We start from the raw sequence: 13,597 nt of genomic DNA on the forward strand, positions 1-13,597 counted from the left end.
GTGCTGGTTGTAGGATTAATATTTTTGGTACCGATCCTCGTGCAGTGGTGGCGGTAGATGCAGTTGGGTGGAAGGGAGTGTACGGCACGGGGCTGCAGCAGGACGGTTTGGGAGACTGCTGCTTGTCGCCTGGCACTTTGGAAGAAGACAAAAGCTCTGGACGTGGGGTGGGGGAACGCCACTTTTGAAGGATAGGGGACGTTGGGGCGAACGTAGGCAGAGGTGGACGTGGTAAAGAGGGTAAGGTATGACAAGGAGCGGGTGAGGGTTGATTTGAAGAAGAGGAAATGTGAGTGAGGCACGTAAGAGGTGGGTTCGCAGGTGGATGAGATGCAGCGCAACGAAGTTAGTCAGTCAGGCTGGAGCAAGCTGCGACAGGATTGAGAAAGCACCCGCAAGCCGCAGCGAAATGCAAGGCAAGGCAGATTGGAAAGGCGGGTGCAGTGTGAGTGGTTGGATGAGGTGCCCGTAAGGTAAGGTAGTGTGCGAGTGTAAGTGTCAGCCGTGGGACGGACGGTGGAGGAAGACAAAGAAGCAGCCGGGAAGGTGCTTGGGTGCTCGTGCGGCGGCCGGGGTGCGCAGGTCGCAGGTCGCGGGTCGCAGGACAGGGGGGAGTGGAAGGAGGGGAGGCGAGCGGGGCCAGGTACTGCAGTGAGGGAAGGGTCGTGGTTGCGGCTGGCTGGCGCTGCTGCTGCTGCTGCTGTGTTGCTGTCGGGTCGCTGTTGCTGTTGCTGGGCTGGCCTGGGCCTACCTACCTTAGGGTGAGATTGGGATCTGGGGACTGGGCCTCAGGCATGTGGCGGAAAGAGGGACGATATGGGGGAGGAAGGTCCGCACGGAGAAGTTGAATGTTCCTTCCTACCTACCTAAGTGACAATGCCTAGGTATTCGTAGTGTAAGGCAGGTACGTACGGTGCCTAGGTACCTTAATTACCTACCTTGGGTAGGTAAGGTAGGCAAGTAAGGTAAGGTAGGTACTTGGTTTGTTAATAATGATGATGTTGGTGCTAATGTTCAGTCAAGCACCCAGTCAAGCAGGTACGTATCTTGGCCGTGGAAACACATCTCGCGGAAGGAACAGTGGCACTGACTGGACATGACAAACTGGCAGGAGCAGTCCGGTCTGCTCTGCACCTTGGTAGTAGTAAGTACCTTACTGACTCCTTCCATCGCACCGGCATCAGCAAGCACCTCAGCATCAAGCAGAAACAGAAGCCACGGCAGAAAGCAGGCAGAGCAACACCCAGCACCTGCGGCCAGGGCAGCTGCAACTGCAAGAGAACACCTCATGGAAAGAAGGGTCTGTGCTCGGCGTGGGGACGCAAGGGACGCTACCGCTGTGTGACCCAAGGGTACCAGCCAGACGGTCTCCAGAAACGATGGACGAAAGCGGATAGACGGGTTGCTGATCGCTGGAACGCTGCTGCTCTCGCGAGGGTCCCTGTAGCCTGTAGGGGTGGCTCCAGGCCCTTCTTCTCCCTTCATCCCTCCATCCGGATGCTGTCTTGCCTGTTTCCTGCGGCAGTCCGTCAGTCGCTCTCTCCCATCCATCCATCTTCATTCCTCTCAAAGACTGGCCGGCAGATAGGAGGCTACAAGAACAAACAACAACAACAACAACAATATCGCCATCAAAAAAGCCGATAGCCGCCGTCAGAGGCCTGCGACGACGCCGAACACCGGATTCCAACATCGTTCCCGATCTGCTACTGCCGCCAGACTCGCGCTAATGTCGCCGCTGCGGCCCTACCGAGAAGACCGCACCACAGGGATTCTACTTCCCTTGTATGACTGATGTCAAGGGCGAGATGACGACGAGGTCTCTCTGAAACATACAGTGGCTCTCCTGCCGTGACGAACCGTCTGCCGTCTGGCCGTGAACATGGAGTTCGTCGTGACTATTGCCCTGCTTAACCGCGACCGACGGTAGCAATATTCGCCCTACATATCATGGGCCCCCGGCAAGGTTGCAGATGCCACGACAACCACGAACATGCCTGCCTCACCGTTGCCTTCCGTCTCCAGCTTCTTTTTTGAGGCTGGAGATGAGGCAGTCCAGCCGAAATGCCTAATTTACATCCCGTCTCTTGCCTGTCCACGTCTAAACCCCCGCTGATGCCTGGGAAGGGGAGGGAAAGCGAGTCGCTTGCGAATCTTCAGATCCTCGATTTGACCGCCCCTTCCATCCCGCCTGGTGCGCTGTTATGGCGCCAGGATACCCCGACTTCCATAGCTCCACGTGGAAAGAGACTGGTTGTCAGGTTGAAACGCAGTGCGGTGCTGTATGCCTTTGTGGCAGTTCGGGGCTGGTCGTTGAGTCGAAGAGGGGAGGGACAGGCTGGACGGCAAGTGAAAAATAACTGGGACCGCTACTTTTTTGGTGGTTATATCACCGGCTTGTTAATGTCAGAAAGCAGAGATCATTTGGGGGCCGCACCCGGCGCACCACATTGATGTCAAAGATTCGCACTCCCAGTCAGTCGGATGTGTTGCGGTCGGTAGTCGTCGGAGAGGAGAATGCATGCGAGTGGACGACACGGGGGACGGGCCCAGATACGTACAAGGGCCCAGGAAACGACCAGCGCACATGTGCAGCATTGTGGTGGGTACAAGAGACCCCAAACAAGCCCAGGGGAGAAGACTGAAGCGGGCACGACTGATCAAGGTACTTGGGAGAAATGGATACAGATCATTTGCACTCTCTTCAGATCTCGCTGTGCCGGCAGGTAGCCACGTTGACAAATCCCAATCCCCCGTTATGAAGGAATATAACCCTGGGAGATGCCGCAACAGTGCCTGCTGCTGCTGCGCGGGCAGTTTACTCTGAAGGAGCAATGCCCTCTCCAATCTTGAATACCTTGGAGAGGGTCTTGTCTCGCTCCCGGATCTTCGCAATTGTGGGATGATAGCACATTCAAAACCGCACGATATTTGATTGGATTTTTGGGGTTTGTCTGGCGCGGAGCGACGGGAGCGGACCGGCCTGGGGAAACTTGGAAAGGATGGGCGGCAAGGGGGGTTTCAAGAAAGAATGTTTGACGGCAGGGGCCTTTACACACACACACACACACACGCATTTACAAGTAACTGGTCTGGCTTGTCGGGCTGTCCCTTCCATCATCTTTGGCTGGGCTTGCCTCACCTGTACTTCAATGCCAATCGTGCTCTCGCTCGCCCATGGGCCGCGTCCCTCTGGTCGTCTGGCAAGGGGCGGGGAATGGGAAGGCTATTAGACGTAGCGCGGGCTGGCCCGCCGTCCGCCGTCTAGATAGGCAACCCCGGTGCTTATTTGCCCTGTGATTTGAGTCACCCTATCATCCGGGTTCCCGATGTCTCAGGCATATCCTCTTGGCTCCGGTTGATGGCAAATTTCGCTGATGAGTTGTTATATCAATAAGATTGGCAATAGCTGGATATAGATGATGGAGGGTATAAAATCCGGTGAGAGTCGCTGATTGTGTTCTACTGACACGTTACACCCGAGCCGCCTCCCACCCCCATCGAAAGGAAAGCCTCACAGAACAACTTGATACCCGGGGATCCGTCCACCCTGGCTTCCGCCCCGGATGAGCTGTTGGTGGAGAGGCAACGAAGATTGAGAAAAGGAAGAGAAACGTGTTGCAAGGCGGTGACAGGGGAGACGAGTCGGGATGTTGCAATTTCGGGTGTCAGCGCCGAAAAAGAAATAAAGCGAAGACAGGGGACTCTTTTTCAGTTGCTTCGGGAAGGGCAGAAGAAATTGAGGTCCCCCGGTCCGTTTCTAATTTATTCCCGGGAATCTGGTTGCGAGCAAGTAAGTAAAAGAGAGAATGGGAGAACAAGAAAAAGAAAGCAAGCTCGGACTTTGGCTTGCTGGCCGACGACCTGAATTATGGACGTGAAGAAAGGCGGACATGCAGAAAAGCGTCAAGTTCGAGGAGGCAAACCCAAACTTACACATCCATTTACATGCACACACACACACACAACGGAGTGTAGTCATTTGATGCCAAGCATATCTAAGAATGTGTTTGCTTGTCAAGATCAATTGAATGGCCTGCGCTGACATGCTTGAACCCCACCCAATAGAGATGACGAAAACTTGAGACGAGACGGTTTGCCAGCTTCGCCGTAAAAGCCATCCTAACCTTCTACCCACTTCCAATGTTTGCACACTACTCATGTACAACGCCGCTCGGGGAGACAACCATTTCTCTTGGTGTCATTCGCTTGACCTGTTGAGGCAATCCGGCAGTGTAGGCAGATCACGCCGATGCCCTCGTGCATGGGCTGGAGGCCGGTGTGCTGATGTTCGCAGTGGACGAACCAAGCCTGCCACGCTACTTTGATGCCTCACATTAGCATCACAATCCCGCTCAGATCGAGCCCAGTAGCAACTAGGAGGCTGAGAGCCTTCGATCAGTTCTCCATGTGCCCATCTGCTTATATCTTGGCTCACTGAATGACTGGCTGATGCTCAAAGCAACAGGCTACGCATGTTTACTATTTTATCACGGCAGTGCGGATCCTCATCCCTGGATTCCGGCGACTCGGCTTGGATCCGTCTGGCGGGATGCCATGCTTCTCTCATGCACCGTCCAACACACTTGCCTGCCCTGCGGGCCAGCTCCATCGAGAGAGGCGAAAAGACCTTTTGCTTGCCTCCATGTCATCTCGTTGAGGCCTAGAGCGAGATGATCGTCGTCTCGTCGCTGCATTCCTGTGAGATGTTGCTGGAGCAGAAGCTGACGAGACAACTTTCAGCCCCCACATCCCGGGGTCTCTGACCGAGGTCATTGGATGCCTCTTTTCGATATCGACCTTTGTGCGGACTCGGACAATCTTGACGAAGAAGTCTGTCAGCAAGGTGTGTCTCCCCGGCGGCCGATTTCCGCTATATGAATCTCACCGAAGCCAAGACGGTGTCGATATCTGCCGCATATGACAGCTCTCATCTCGGAGGTCTTGGCCATGCAGTAGCAGCAGTCCTGCCGCCAGTTCCACACAGTCTTTCCATCCTAGCTGCCTCTCGCTGTGTGTATGTAGGTAGCACACATGATTGCACTGCACACTAACAAGACAAGCCCATGTAACCGTGGCCCGCCCTCGCTTCCATGAGTCTTCCGTTGCAGTCATGCCGACCATCACAAACCTTAAAACCATGCCCTCTGCGATAGCCCCGTTCTAGGTCCGGGCTGGCGCCGTTCGGGTGTCCGGAGTAAACGAGCTGAACGAAGCGTCGTCGATCGGAAAATACTCCGGGAGCCTATGATTCGGCCAGCGGGCGTAGACGGTAGTGCTGGGCCCCCTCTAGGTTGTCGTCGTCGCCGCCGTTCCTGCTCTGCCTAACCCGTCCTCCCTGAAGCCAGACGAGTCATTCCGGCTTCGCTGCCCACTTTGAGAGTTCGTTGAACCCGCAACAGACACGACATCTGCCCACCGCGCAGACCGCCGCCGCCCGTCGAGGTCCTTGACCGCTGTGTGGCATTCGCAGCTGTAGCCCATTGGGAAACCAAACCCGCCCGGTTGCTTGCCGCTCCTCATAAACCGACGCGAGTCCCCTCCTTCTGAACCCCTCACACCGGTTCTGCTGCTGCCCCCAGGGCCGTACGTCCCGCTCGCCTCGCTCGCTGTCGACGATGGACCCACGCTACCTTCAATAGGAAAACTGCACCGTTCCCGGTCGGGTTTGACGATATTACGTGCATCAAATGCCTGCTTTCCAAACGCTTAGACATTTTCAGCTGCACCTCATCCTCGTGGGTTCTCCTCAGTGTCTAAGCCTCCATCGGGGGGGGGGGAGGAGTTGGTTCCCAAGGAGAGAACATCGGAAAACGTGCTCGCACAAACCACCACATGTGCGCATCTAGCGTATCCAGTGCCGACGATGTCGACGACGACGACAACGCACCGAGCACGAAGTGCCCTGCGAGCGAGCCCCAATTGTCCCGGACACAGTCTCGGCGGTTCCACTCGAGCACTTTCCACTCTGGACGGGCCTCGGGGCCGTTCAAGACCGGTCCGGAAAACATTGCCGTCCCGGGAGTTTGATAGCCAAGCGGTTGTCGCCAGGGGTCTTGATAGATTGGCCGAGCAAAAGGTCTGCAGCAAACCTCGCCAAATTCACAGCTGAATTAAACAAAGTGGAACCCGGGTTCCGACAGCGCGGGATTTCCATCCACAGAGAACAAACAAACTCCACTGTTTCGTTTCAAACCCGGGGGTCGCTGTCGATAGCAGTACCGTAGCAGCATGACGGTCGGTAGTGCGCTATCCGTACCCTCGTCACCTCGTGGATCGAAGCCGCGGCCGCGCGACCTGCCTAACCGCGCTGTACGACGACATATCAGTCCTCAATCTTGGACAGATTACCACCAACGAAGCGAGAGATTCAAGCGACGTTTGCTCCCACCTCCTTGTCTGCGCGTCTTTGGGACGATTTCGAATCCCGGCTTTTTGATGACGCCGAGGGCTTTCCTACAAATTGCGACGGTGATCTGAACCGCAGCGTGGTACCCTCCCTGGATGGTACCACCTTATCGACCTCGAAAGAGGACTCGAGGAGGCGGCCAATGTTGACTCGTCGCACAAGCGATGTTTGCCTGTGCCTTCGCTTGATACTCGAACTTCGCTTGCCGTTTCGGTCATCCATCGCACTGCAGCTCGGCAGGCGGAGAGTATCCGTAGTGTGTGTCATGGGACGACACAATAACGGTTCGAGGCGCCGCGCCAAACAGGGTTGTGGCACGAGCTCGAGTCCATCATCCGCCAACGTCAGATCTCAGTTCATGACTGGAAATCATGATTGCGCGGCTGGCGCGCTCACAATTGATGGATGATAGCATATGCCGCTTCCTCAATTTAGTTGCAGTGGAGCCGTCTTCGCATGAGGTTCTTGCTGCTTCATGCATAAATTTGCCTCGAGCAGACGGGAACTCTGATTGTGAGATTTTCGCTGCCTGCCGTCCCAAGTCGAGGTTTGCCGGGACGCCGGATGAGATCCCCCAGAGTTTCCCATCTTGCCGTTTTAAGCGAGCTGCTTGCTTCGCTCAGAGGATCGACAGTTCACATGCGGAACGGGTTCCTTGCCCGACGCCAGCCAAGGAACGGGGGGATCGATGTGTTGCCTGCTAGATCTCCATCGACATATGGGAAACGTGCCGGCAGGGTTGGCGGTGCTTCTCGTGTTGTCATCGGCAATTGGAGCCGGCTTATTGGCTGCGAGGTGACGGGCTGGATCGACGGAATCTCCAGATGGTGCGACGGGATCGTCTTTTGGCTGTGCGGGCGGGATTGGACCGGATAGACAACGTGGACATTGCTCGTTCGATCCCGCTTTAACTCCAGGTTGCGCAGAAGCGTTTGCTTCTTGTGAGGTTTCGCAGACACTCGGAGCCAGTTGCTGCCACGCACGGCCTCAATTCCCGCAAGTCTCCTCATTTCAATAAAGGTCACGGTGTCGGCTAGAAAAAGGACGGCATCGATCCTCCCCTGCATGTCAGTCAGGCCGTCCCAGCTTTGTTACTCGTTTTCTTTCTTTGCAAAATAGTTCTGTGTAATATTGTCAGTACCAAGCCATTCGACGGTCACGTTGCGAGGAAAACGATGGAGTCATGCCCAAAAAAAGTGTTCTTCTTCCATTAAGACTGCTGTACGAACACGAACCAGGACTGGTTCGGTAAAGTACGCAATGCGTATCTACGTAGGGCATCGTGTCATGATGCGTTCTGTGTGAGCTTGTCGTTCAATGTGATTCCACACGCAAAATCCTTGCTGGTATCTCGCAAGATGTGGTTTACTTCTTCACTATGGCCCCATCAAGCGGGAAGGAACTGGGGAACTGGAAGAGGGCCCGACTTAGGCGAAAAGGGTATCTCGAAACGAAACGGCTGCGCTGGCAAATGCAAATGTCATCAGGATCTCTGGAATGACTTTCGCTTGCCGGACCTTTGTGCCGTCGGGCAGTCTGCCACCTTGTGGCCCGCCTTGCCACAGTTGTGGCATTTTATGTTCAGAGGCATTGTAGACGATCTGCTAGCTCCAGAAATGCCGCCACCCGGGCTGCCTGTGAAGTTGTTGGAGATACCAGACAACTGGTTCAACTTCACTTCCTTCTTTCTTCTTTTGTCCCGGAACTCTTGAGCCTTGACGGACTCTGACGACTTCTTCGGCTTGAGGTTTACTCTTGTGCGTCCTTGGCCGCCGGATGACAGACCCTTGACAGGCTGGGATTTCGATTTGGCTGGCGTTTCTTCGTCGCCCGAGGTTGAGTCGTCGTCGTCGCTGGATTCGTCGGATTCGCTAGAGCCGCTCGAGTCGCTGTCGTCCTTGGAAGTGACTGCAGCAGTAGGCTTCTGTACATGGGTTAGCTGCTGCACCTCAACGCCATTCCTCGTCCATACCTTTGCGTTATTGCTCTTCTTGGCGTTTCCAATCTTCTTTCGTCCGACCTGCTGGATGGTTTCCTCGTTGTCGTCTTCGTCGGGTCCGTCAATGTCGGCGTATCCAACGTACACAATGTTCGGCGGCGCGCTTTCCGCATTGTCTGATTTTCCCCATTTTCCGTCCAGCACCCAGTGCGTGTCCGCCATTTCAGCTCTGGACGCCTCCAGGGCGGCCAACCGTTTGGCGTCTTGTTGCTTCAGCGCTGCCTGAACAGCCGCCTGGTCGAAGGAGTGGAAGTCTCCTGTGAGAGGAGAGTTCTGGAACTTGCGCCTCTTTGAGGAAGGCTCGTCGGGAGATGATTCCGCTGGAGATCCGTTCGCAGCAGCTCTCTGCATGAACTTCATCGTCAACAAGCGAGAGGATATTCCTCTGCTTGGAGGCGTTTCCGGCGCCAAGTTCTTCGACATTGTGGATGATGCTGGTGTTGTTCACCTATCTGCGGTTAGTAATGGATCGCGCGGGATCATTCGTGCGCTTTGAGAGCGGTCACGGGCAGGTGAATTTGTCGATGGATGTTTTGCGGGGTTCGAGGATATGAGGCGCGTCAAGGTGTTGATTGAGATGGACCAAAAATCTGGAAATTCTGCCGTTAGGAGACAAGAAATGGTGGCCACCGCCTGCGCTAAACGGGGTCGCAGGGGCATTCGGGGTCCGTGCGCGTCTAGGGAGCGGGAAGCGGCTTCCCTCCGACCAACGGGCCAAGACATGCGTTTATGTCACCTCAATCAACTGCCACCGACATCACCAAACGCCTGATGCAATGTACTGCCACATCTTCACTCTTGGAAAAGCTCTTTGCCATTTATAATGTCTCTATATCTTGGAAAGCTGAATTGAACGGTCCCCGCATAGCTTTTCCAACCGCTCAGAGCTCATCTCGAAGCACTCTGGCAATCCCGTGTCCTCCCAGCTTCCACCAAGGACCATCTTCACCAACCCTGGCGCACAGGTGAAAATTCGCGCCATGCCTACTCTCTCGTCAGAACCGATTATCGCGTCAATGATGGAGGGGACTTACCGTGCCCGTTGAACCCGGCGCACACCCACTGACCCGGGTATCCGTCGACCTTTCCGACGAACGGCACCATATCGGGGGTCATGCCAATGATACCCGTCCAGGCGTGAAGTAGTCCCTCACCTCGACTCAGTTTCTCCGGCCGGCATTCTGCAAAACACCGCTGGAAGTTTGCCACCGAGTCATCACGAATCTCCTCGCTGATGGCCTGGTCGTTGGATGTTCGCTTAGCTGTGTATGCTGCTTCGCTTACAAAGGGACTCGCTGCAGCCGCACCCAAGATGATGATTCCATCCGCACGACGTTGGTTGACCGAATAGAAGTGCCGAAGCCCGTGCCTCAGTGATACCGTACTCGGTAGGATCTTGCTACCGGTGAGTGCCGCTGGTGGTACGAAAGCATGAGCCTGGGCGCGTTCCGGCGCGACGAAGGCAGCGAGCTGTGGCAGCAAATGCGACGCGAACGCATTGGTGCAATGAATCACAGTGGGAGTTGTGATGGTGCCGCGGGGCGTCTGCACGTCCCAATTTGGTTCACTTCCGCTGGACTGCGATTTGGCCACGGCCGTGGCCGGACAATGAGTGAAGAATCGCACATCACTCTCGATGCTCTTCGTCAGCAGCCATTGCGCGAGTTTGGCAGGATGGCTAGACCCCGCCGGCCATTCGTATGCGCACAGGGCGCCGTGGACACCGGTCTTCTCCCTTGCTTCCTCGCCAGTATAGAACTTGATGTGTGATACATCACCACCAGCTTCCCGGTACTCCTTCAGGCTCTGGGCGTTGTGTTCGACAAACTCCTGTGTCAAGCAGACGTCGAAGGTGGTTGTGGGGTTGAAATCGCACTGCACGCCGTGCTCTTTCACGAACTCGTCGATGGCGTGAAAGACGGCCCTCTCGTTGGCGATGACCTTTAATGCTTGCTCTTCGCCGTGGAGCTTCTTATAAGTCGTGAAGCCACGGAAGGCGTCCGGCCTGACATGGCCTGCGTTGCGAGAGCTCGCGCCGCTGGCCGCTTCCCGAGCCTCGAGGATCACAATATCCGAGCCCGATACGCCGCCCTCGACGAGTTTGTAGGCAGTCAAGGCACCCGAAATCCCGGAACCTATGACGACGTACCTGGAAGTTTTCGGCACGGGCTGCTGGTCATTGTGGTTCAGGTAGGGGAACGATCTGGTCGTCTGCTGCCAGAACGAGATGCAGGGGTCTGGGACGGGGAGGCCTGTCATTGTGGTGCGGCTGGTTCTCTGTGCTTTGGTGTTTGGGCTTTCTTCAGCTATTGAGCAGAACCTAGGACACACTTTAAATCATTGCTGCGACGCGGATTCTCGAACTCTAGTCGCCAGTCAGCGGCCATCTTCCGCCATCGCAGCCGCAAGCGGGATATGCCGACTCTTTTCTTCACTCAGCAAACGGATTGATAAGACAAGGTACATCTTGACAGTTGCGAACCGAACCCCAGGATGAGGGATAATACAGTCCACCGGGATTGTGAGAGTCAAACCCGAAAGTCGGAGGGTTTGCCGCTTGTTGAGCGGCAAACACCGCCCCTCGCCAATATGCAACACTGAGAACCGTTAACTCGTTTCCCCGTACCCACCGCGGAAGCTAACACGTCAAATCCGACTGTAAAAGGCAGAAGACATGTCTAATTTGCCCAAAGAGTCAGCACAAGCGCCTCACATGACCTTATCGACGAATCGTACGGGGCATGCATTGTCGGAGGGCCCGCCGACTCGTGAGCGGCGTTGGCCGCCCCAATGAGGGGGCGGGCCTGTGCTCTCTCCATGCTACGCGCAATGCAACTCTACTCTTAACCGGAAGTTGCAACCTCCACATGATCAACGCGTGGTAGTGATTACCCATTGATAACGGTACCGGGACGTTGGCCGGGGGTTTCTTCTCAAGATAGGAAGAGCCTTGGAAACGATGCGGTCAAAGATTGCTTGCAGCCTATCTTACCTTATCTAATTACTCTCAGCACCGGTTTGCGGGGGAAACATGTATAATAGGATGGCAACGCCTTGAATCAGTTTTCTCGTGAACCAACAATTGCTCTGTCTCTTCCTGTACTCCGCGGCCAACCCCTCATTCTATCGGAACGGAAATGGGTCTGTTCAACCTTGGCAATCTTGCCTTTGCGGCGCGCCACGAGCGAACACCGGAGGAGGCAAAACTCGTGAGACGTTTAGATATCTTTTTGATGACTTTTGGGTGCATTTCGCAAGGTGAGCCCTAAGGTCTATTTTGCGCCTTGGATTGAACTAACAAGAGTTGCAGTCATCAAGTGTTAGTTGCGATCCATTCAATTCAACTGAAGGCTACTAACACAATCCGCCAAGACCTGGACCAGACCAACATCAGCAATGCGTACGTTTCTGGCATGAAGGAGGACCTCAACCTCCAGGGAAATGAGTACAACTAGTGAGTTTCGCACTTGCGAACTTGGACTGCAACATCATGACTGACAGGCAACTCAAGCTTCACGACCTACTTCAACGTCGCATATTGCATCATGCTCATCCCCTCGCAAGTCATCCTGACCTACGTGCGCCCGAGCTACTGGCTCTCCGGTCTTGAAGTCTGCTGGGGAATCATCACAGGCATGTTTGCCCTCGTCAAGAACGCCCAGCAGGTTTACGTCCTCCGCGTTCTGCTCGGGCTCTGCGAGAGTTCCGCGTGGCCTGGCATGATGACGTTGCTGATGCATTGGTACACGCCGTCTGAGCTGGCCAAGCGCATGGGGTTCTACCACTCGTGCCAAGCTGTCGGGTCAATGATGTCGGGAGCGTTGCAAGTGGCCATCAGAAGCTCCATGCATGGACTACATGGTAAGTGCCTCCTGCTTGTGGGATAGCTTCGGTCGAGACTGACGCTGAATCTAGGACTCCCCGGTTGGCGCTGGCTTTTCGTTGTCAACGCCATCATGACCGTTGTTGTTGGTGCCATGGGCTTCTTCCTATTGCCCGACACGCCAAACAATCCCAACCCTCGCGCGTTCTGGTTCAAGAAGGGCCACGCTCAGCTCGCCATGGAGCGACTGGAGCGCCACGGAAAGGCTGAGCCCAAGAAGATGACCTGGGCCGCCACGAGGTATGTGTTGTGAGCAGTCGTCAAGGGAAATGACTAACGATCTGAAGACGCGCATTCAAGAGCTGGGTTATCTACTTCCTGCCCGTGCTGTATATTGCGACGGTTCTCGAGACGTACGGCAACAACTACTTCAACTTGTTCCTCAAGAGCTTGAAGAACGCGGACGGCAGTGCCAGGTGGTCGACTGACCAGGTAAACGCCATTCCCATCGGTGGTAGTGCGATCAACGTTGTCTTCGGTCAGTGCGGTCTCTCAACCTCGTCCGGGCCTTGGAACTAACAGAGGCATAGTCTGGGTTTGGGCTATTCTGTCAGACCTTCTGATGACGAGATGGACTCTAATCGTCGTCCAAGGTAAGCACCATCTGAGTGTCTTTGCGAGCAACATACTAACAATGGACCAGCTGTCATTGGCCTTGCTGTCTGCATTGCCATGAGTGTATGGTCAGCACACCCAACGACGACGCCCATCGGAACCGCCTACGCAAGCTACTTCATCACTTTCACGGCCATGGGCACAGCTCCTCTCATTTTCGCGTGGCTGGCCGATCTCTTGCCTCAAGACCCCGAGGCGAGAACGCTGATTGTTGGTGTGTCCATTGCCGGCTACTACGCCATCTCTGCTTGGTCCCAGGTGCTCGTCTGGCCTGCTACTCAGGCTCCTTATTGTAAGTCTGGAAGGTTCTAATCTACAATTCTCGCTGACGCTCCACAGACAAGTATGCTTGGCAGTCATCCGTAGCCATTGGAGTTCTCGTCATCATCATGACTTGCGTGCTTCGGTACATTGATGTCAAGTACCTCTTGTAAGACCCTGTATCTTCTGCAACATTGAAAACAGTTTCTGACACACATGACAGGCCGAAGCGAGAGGCGTATCGTAACACGATCATTGAGGCTACCGATGCGGATGACGTTGAGAGGGTCGACTCTACTGGTGGTGTAGACAGAAAGGTCAAGTCAGCAGCAATTGTGCCGGAAGTATGAATGTGGACAAATCTCAGCGAGGGCTATCTATCAATAGTTTCATCTCTGGTGATGCTTTGAGAAAAGGATAGAGAACACCA

At 55.0% G+C, this 13,597-nt stretch overlaps 4 protein-coding genes across 4 annotated transcripts; 1 reads left to right on the forward strand and 3 right to left on the reverse strand.

Moving 5' to 3' along the window:
* Positions 1-4,158: 4,158 nt before the first annotated feature.
* CGCA056_v001236 (uncharacterized protein) lies at positions 4,159-4,776 on the reverse strand (the record flags this gene model as incomplete). The annotated part of the gene is made up of 3 exons (XM_037316496.1): positions 4,159-4,322; positions 4,427-4,469; positions 4,768-4,776. The coding sequence occupies 3 exons, from the start codon at positions 4,774-4,776 to the stop codon at positions 4,159-4,161; spliced, it is 216 nt and encodes a 71-aa protein (XP_037184462.1).
* Positions 4,777-7,892: 3,116 nt separating this feature from the next.
* CGCA056_v001237 (uncharacterized protein) lies at positions 7,893-8,831 on the reverse strand (the record flags this gene model as incomplete). Its single annotated transcript, XM_037316497.1, has 2 exons — positions 7,893-8,333; positions 8,382-8,831. 2 exons carry the CDS (start codon positions 8,829-8,831, stop codon positions 7,893-7,895), a joined length of 891 nt encoding a protein of 296 aa, XP_037186052.1.
* Positions 8,832-9,413: 582 nt separating this feature from the next.
* ordL-2 (putative oxidoreductase OrdL) lies at positions 9,414-10,667 on the reverse strand (the record flags this gene model as incomplete). Its single annotated transcript, XM_037316498.1, has 1 exon — positions 9,414-10,667. The coding sequence occupies one exon, from the start codon at positions 10,665-10,667 to the stop codon at positions 9,414-9,416; it is 1,254 nt and encodes a 417-aa protein (XP_037186059.1).
* Positions 10,668-11,545: 878 nt separating this feature from the next.
* Positions 11,546-13,517, forward strand: liz1-8 (Pantothenate transporter liz1; the record flags this gene model as incomplete). Its single annotated transcript, XM_037316499.1, has 10 exons — positions 11,546-11,666; positions 11,719-11,727; positions 11,781-11,862; positions 11,920-12,269; positions 12,324-12,531; positions 12,579-12,769; positions 12,822-12,884; positions 12,935-13,198; positions 13,246-13,336; positions 13,391-13,517. 10 exons carry the CDS (start codon positions 11,546-11,548, stop codon positions 13,515-13,517), a joined length of 1,506 nt encoding a protein of 501 aa, XP_037186058.1.
* Positions 13,518-13,597: the final 80 nt, after the last annotated feature.

The sequence above is a fragment of the Colletotrichum aenigma genome, assembly GCF_013390185.1.
Source record: "Colletotrichum aenigma strain Cg56 chromosome Unknown KSG_Cg56_contig01, whole genome shotgun sequence".
Taxonomy (NCBI): domain Eukaryota; kingdom Fungi; phylum Ascomycota; class Sordariomycetes; order Glomerellales; family Glomerellaceae; genus Colletotrichum; species Colletotrichum aenigma.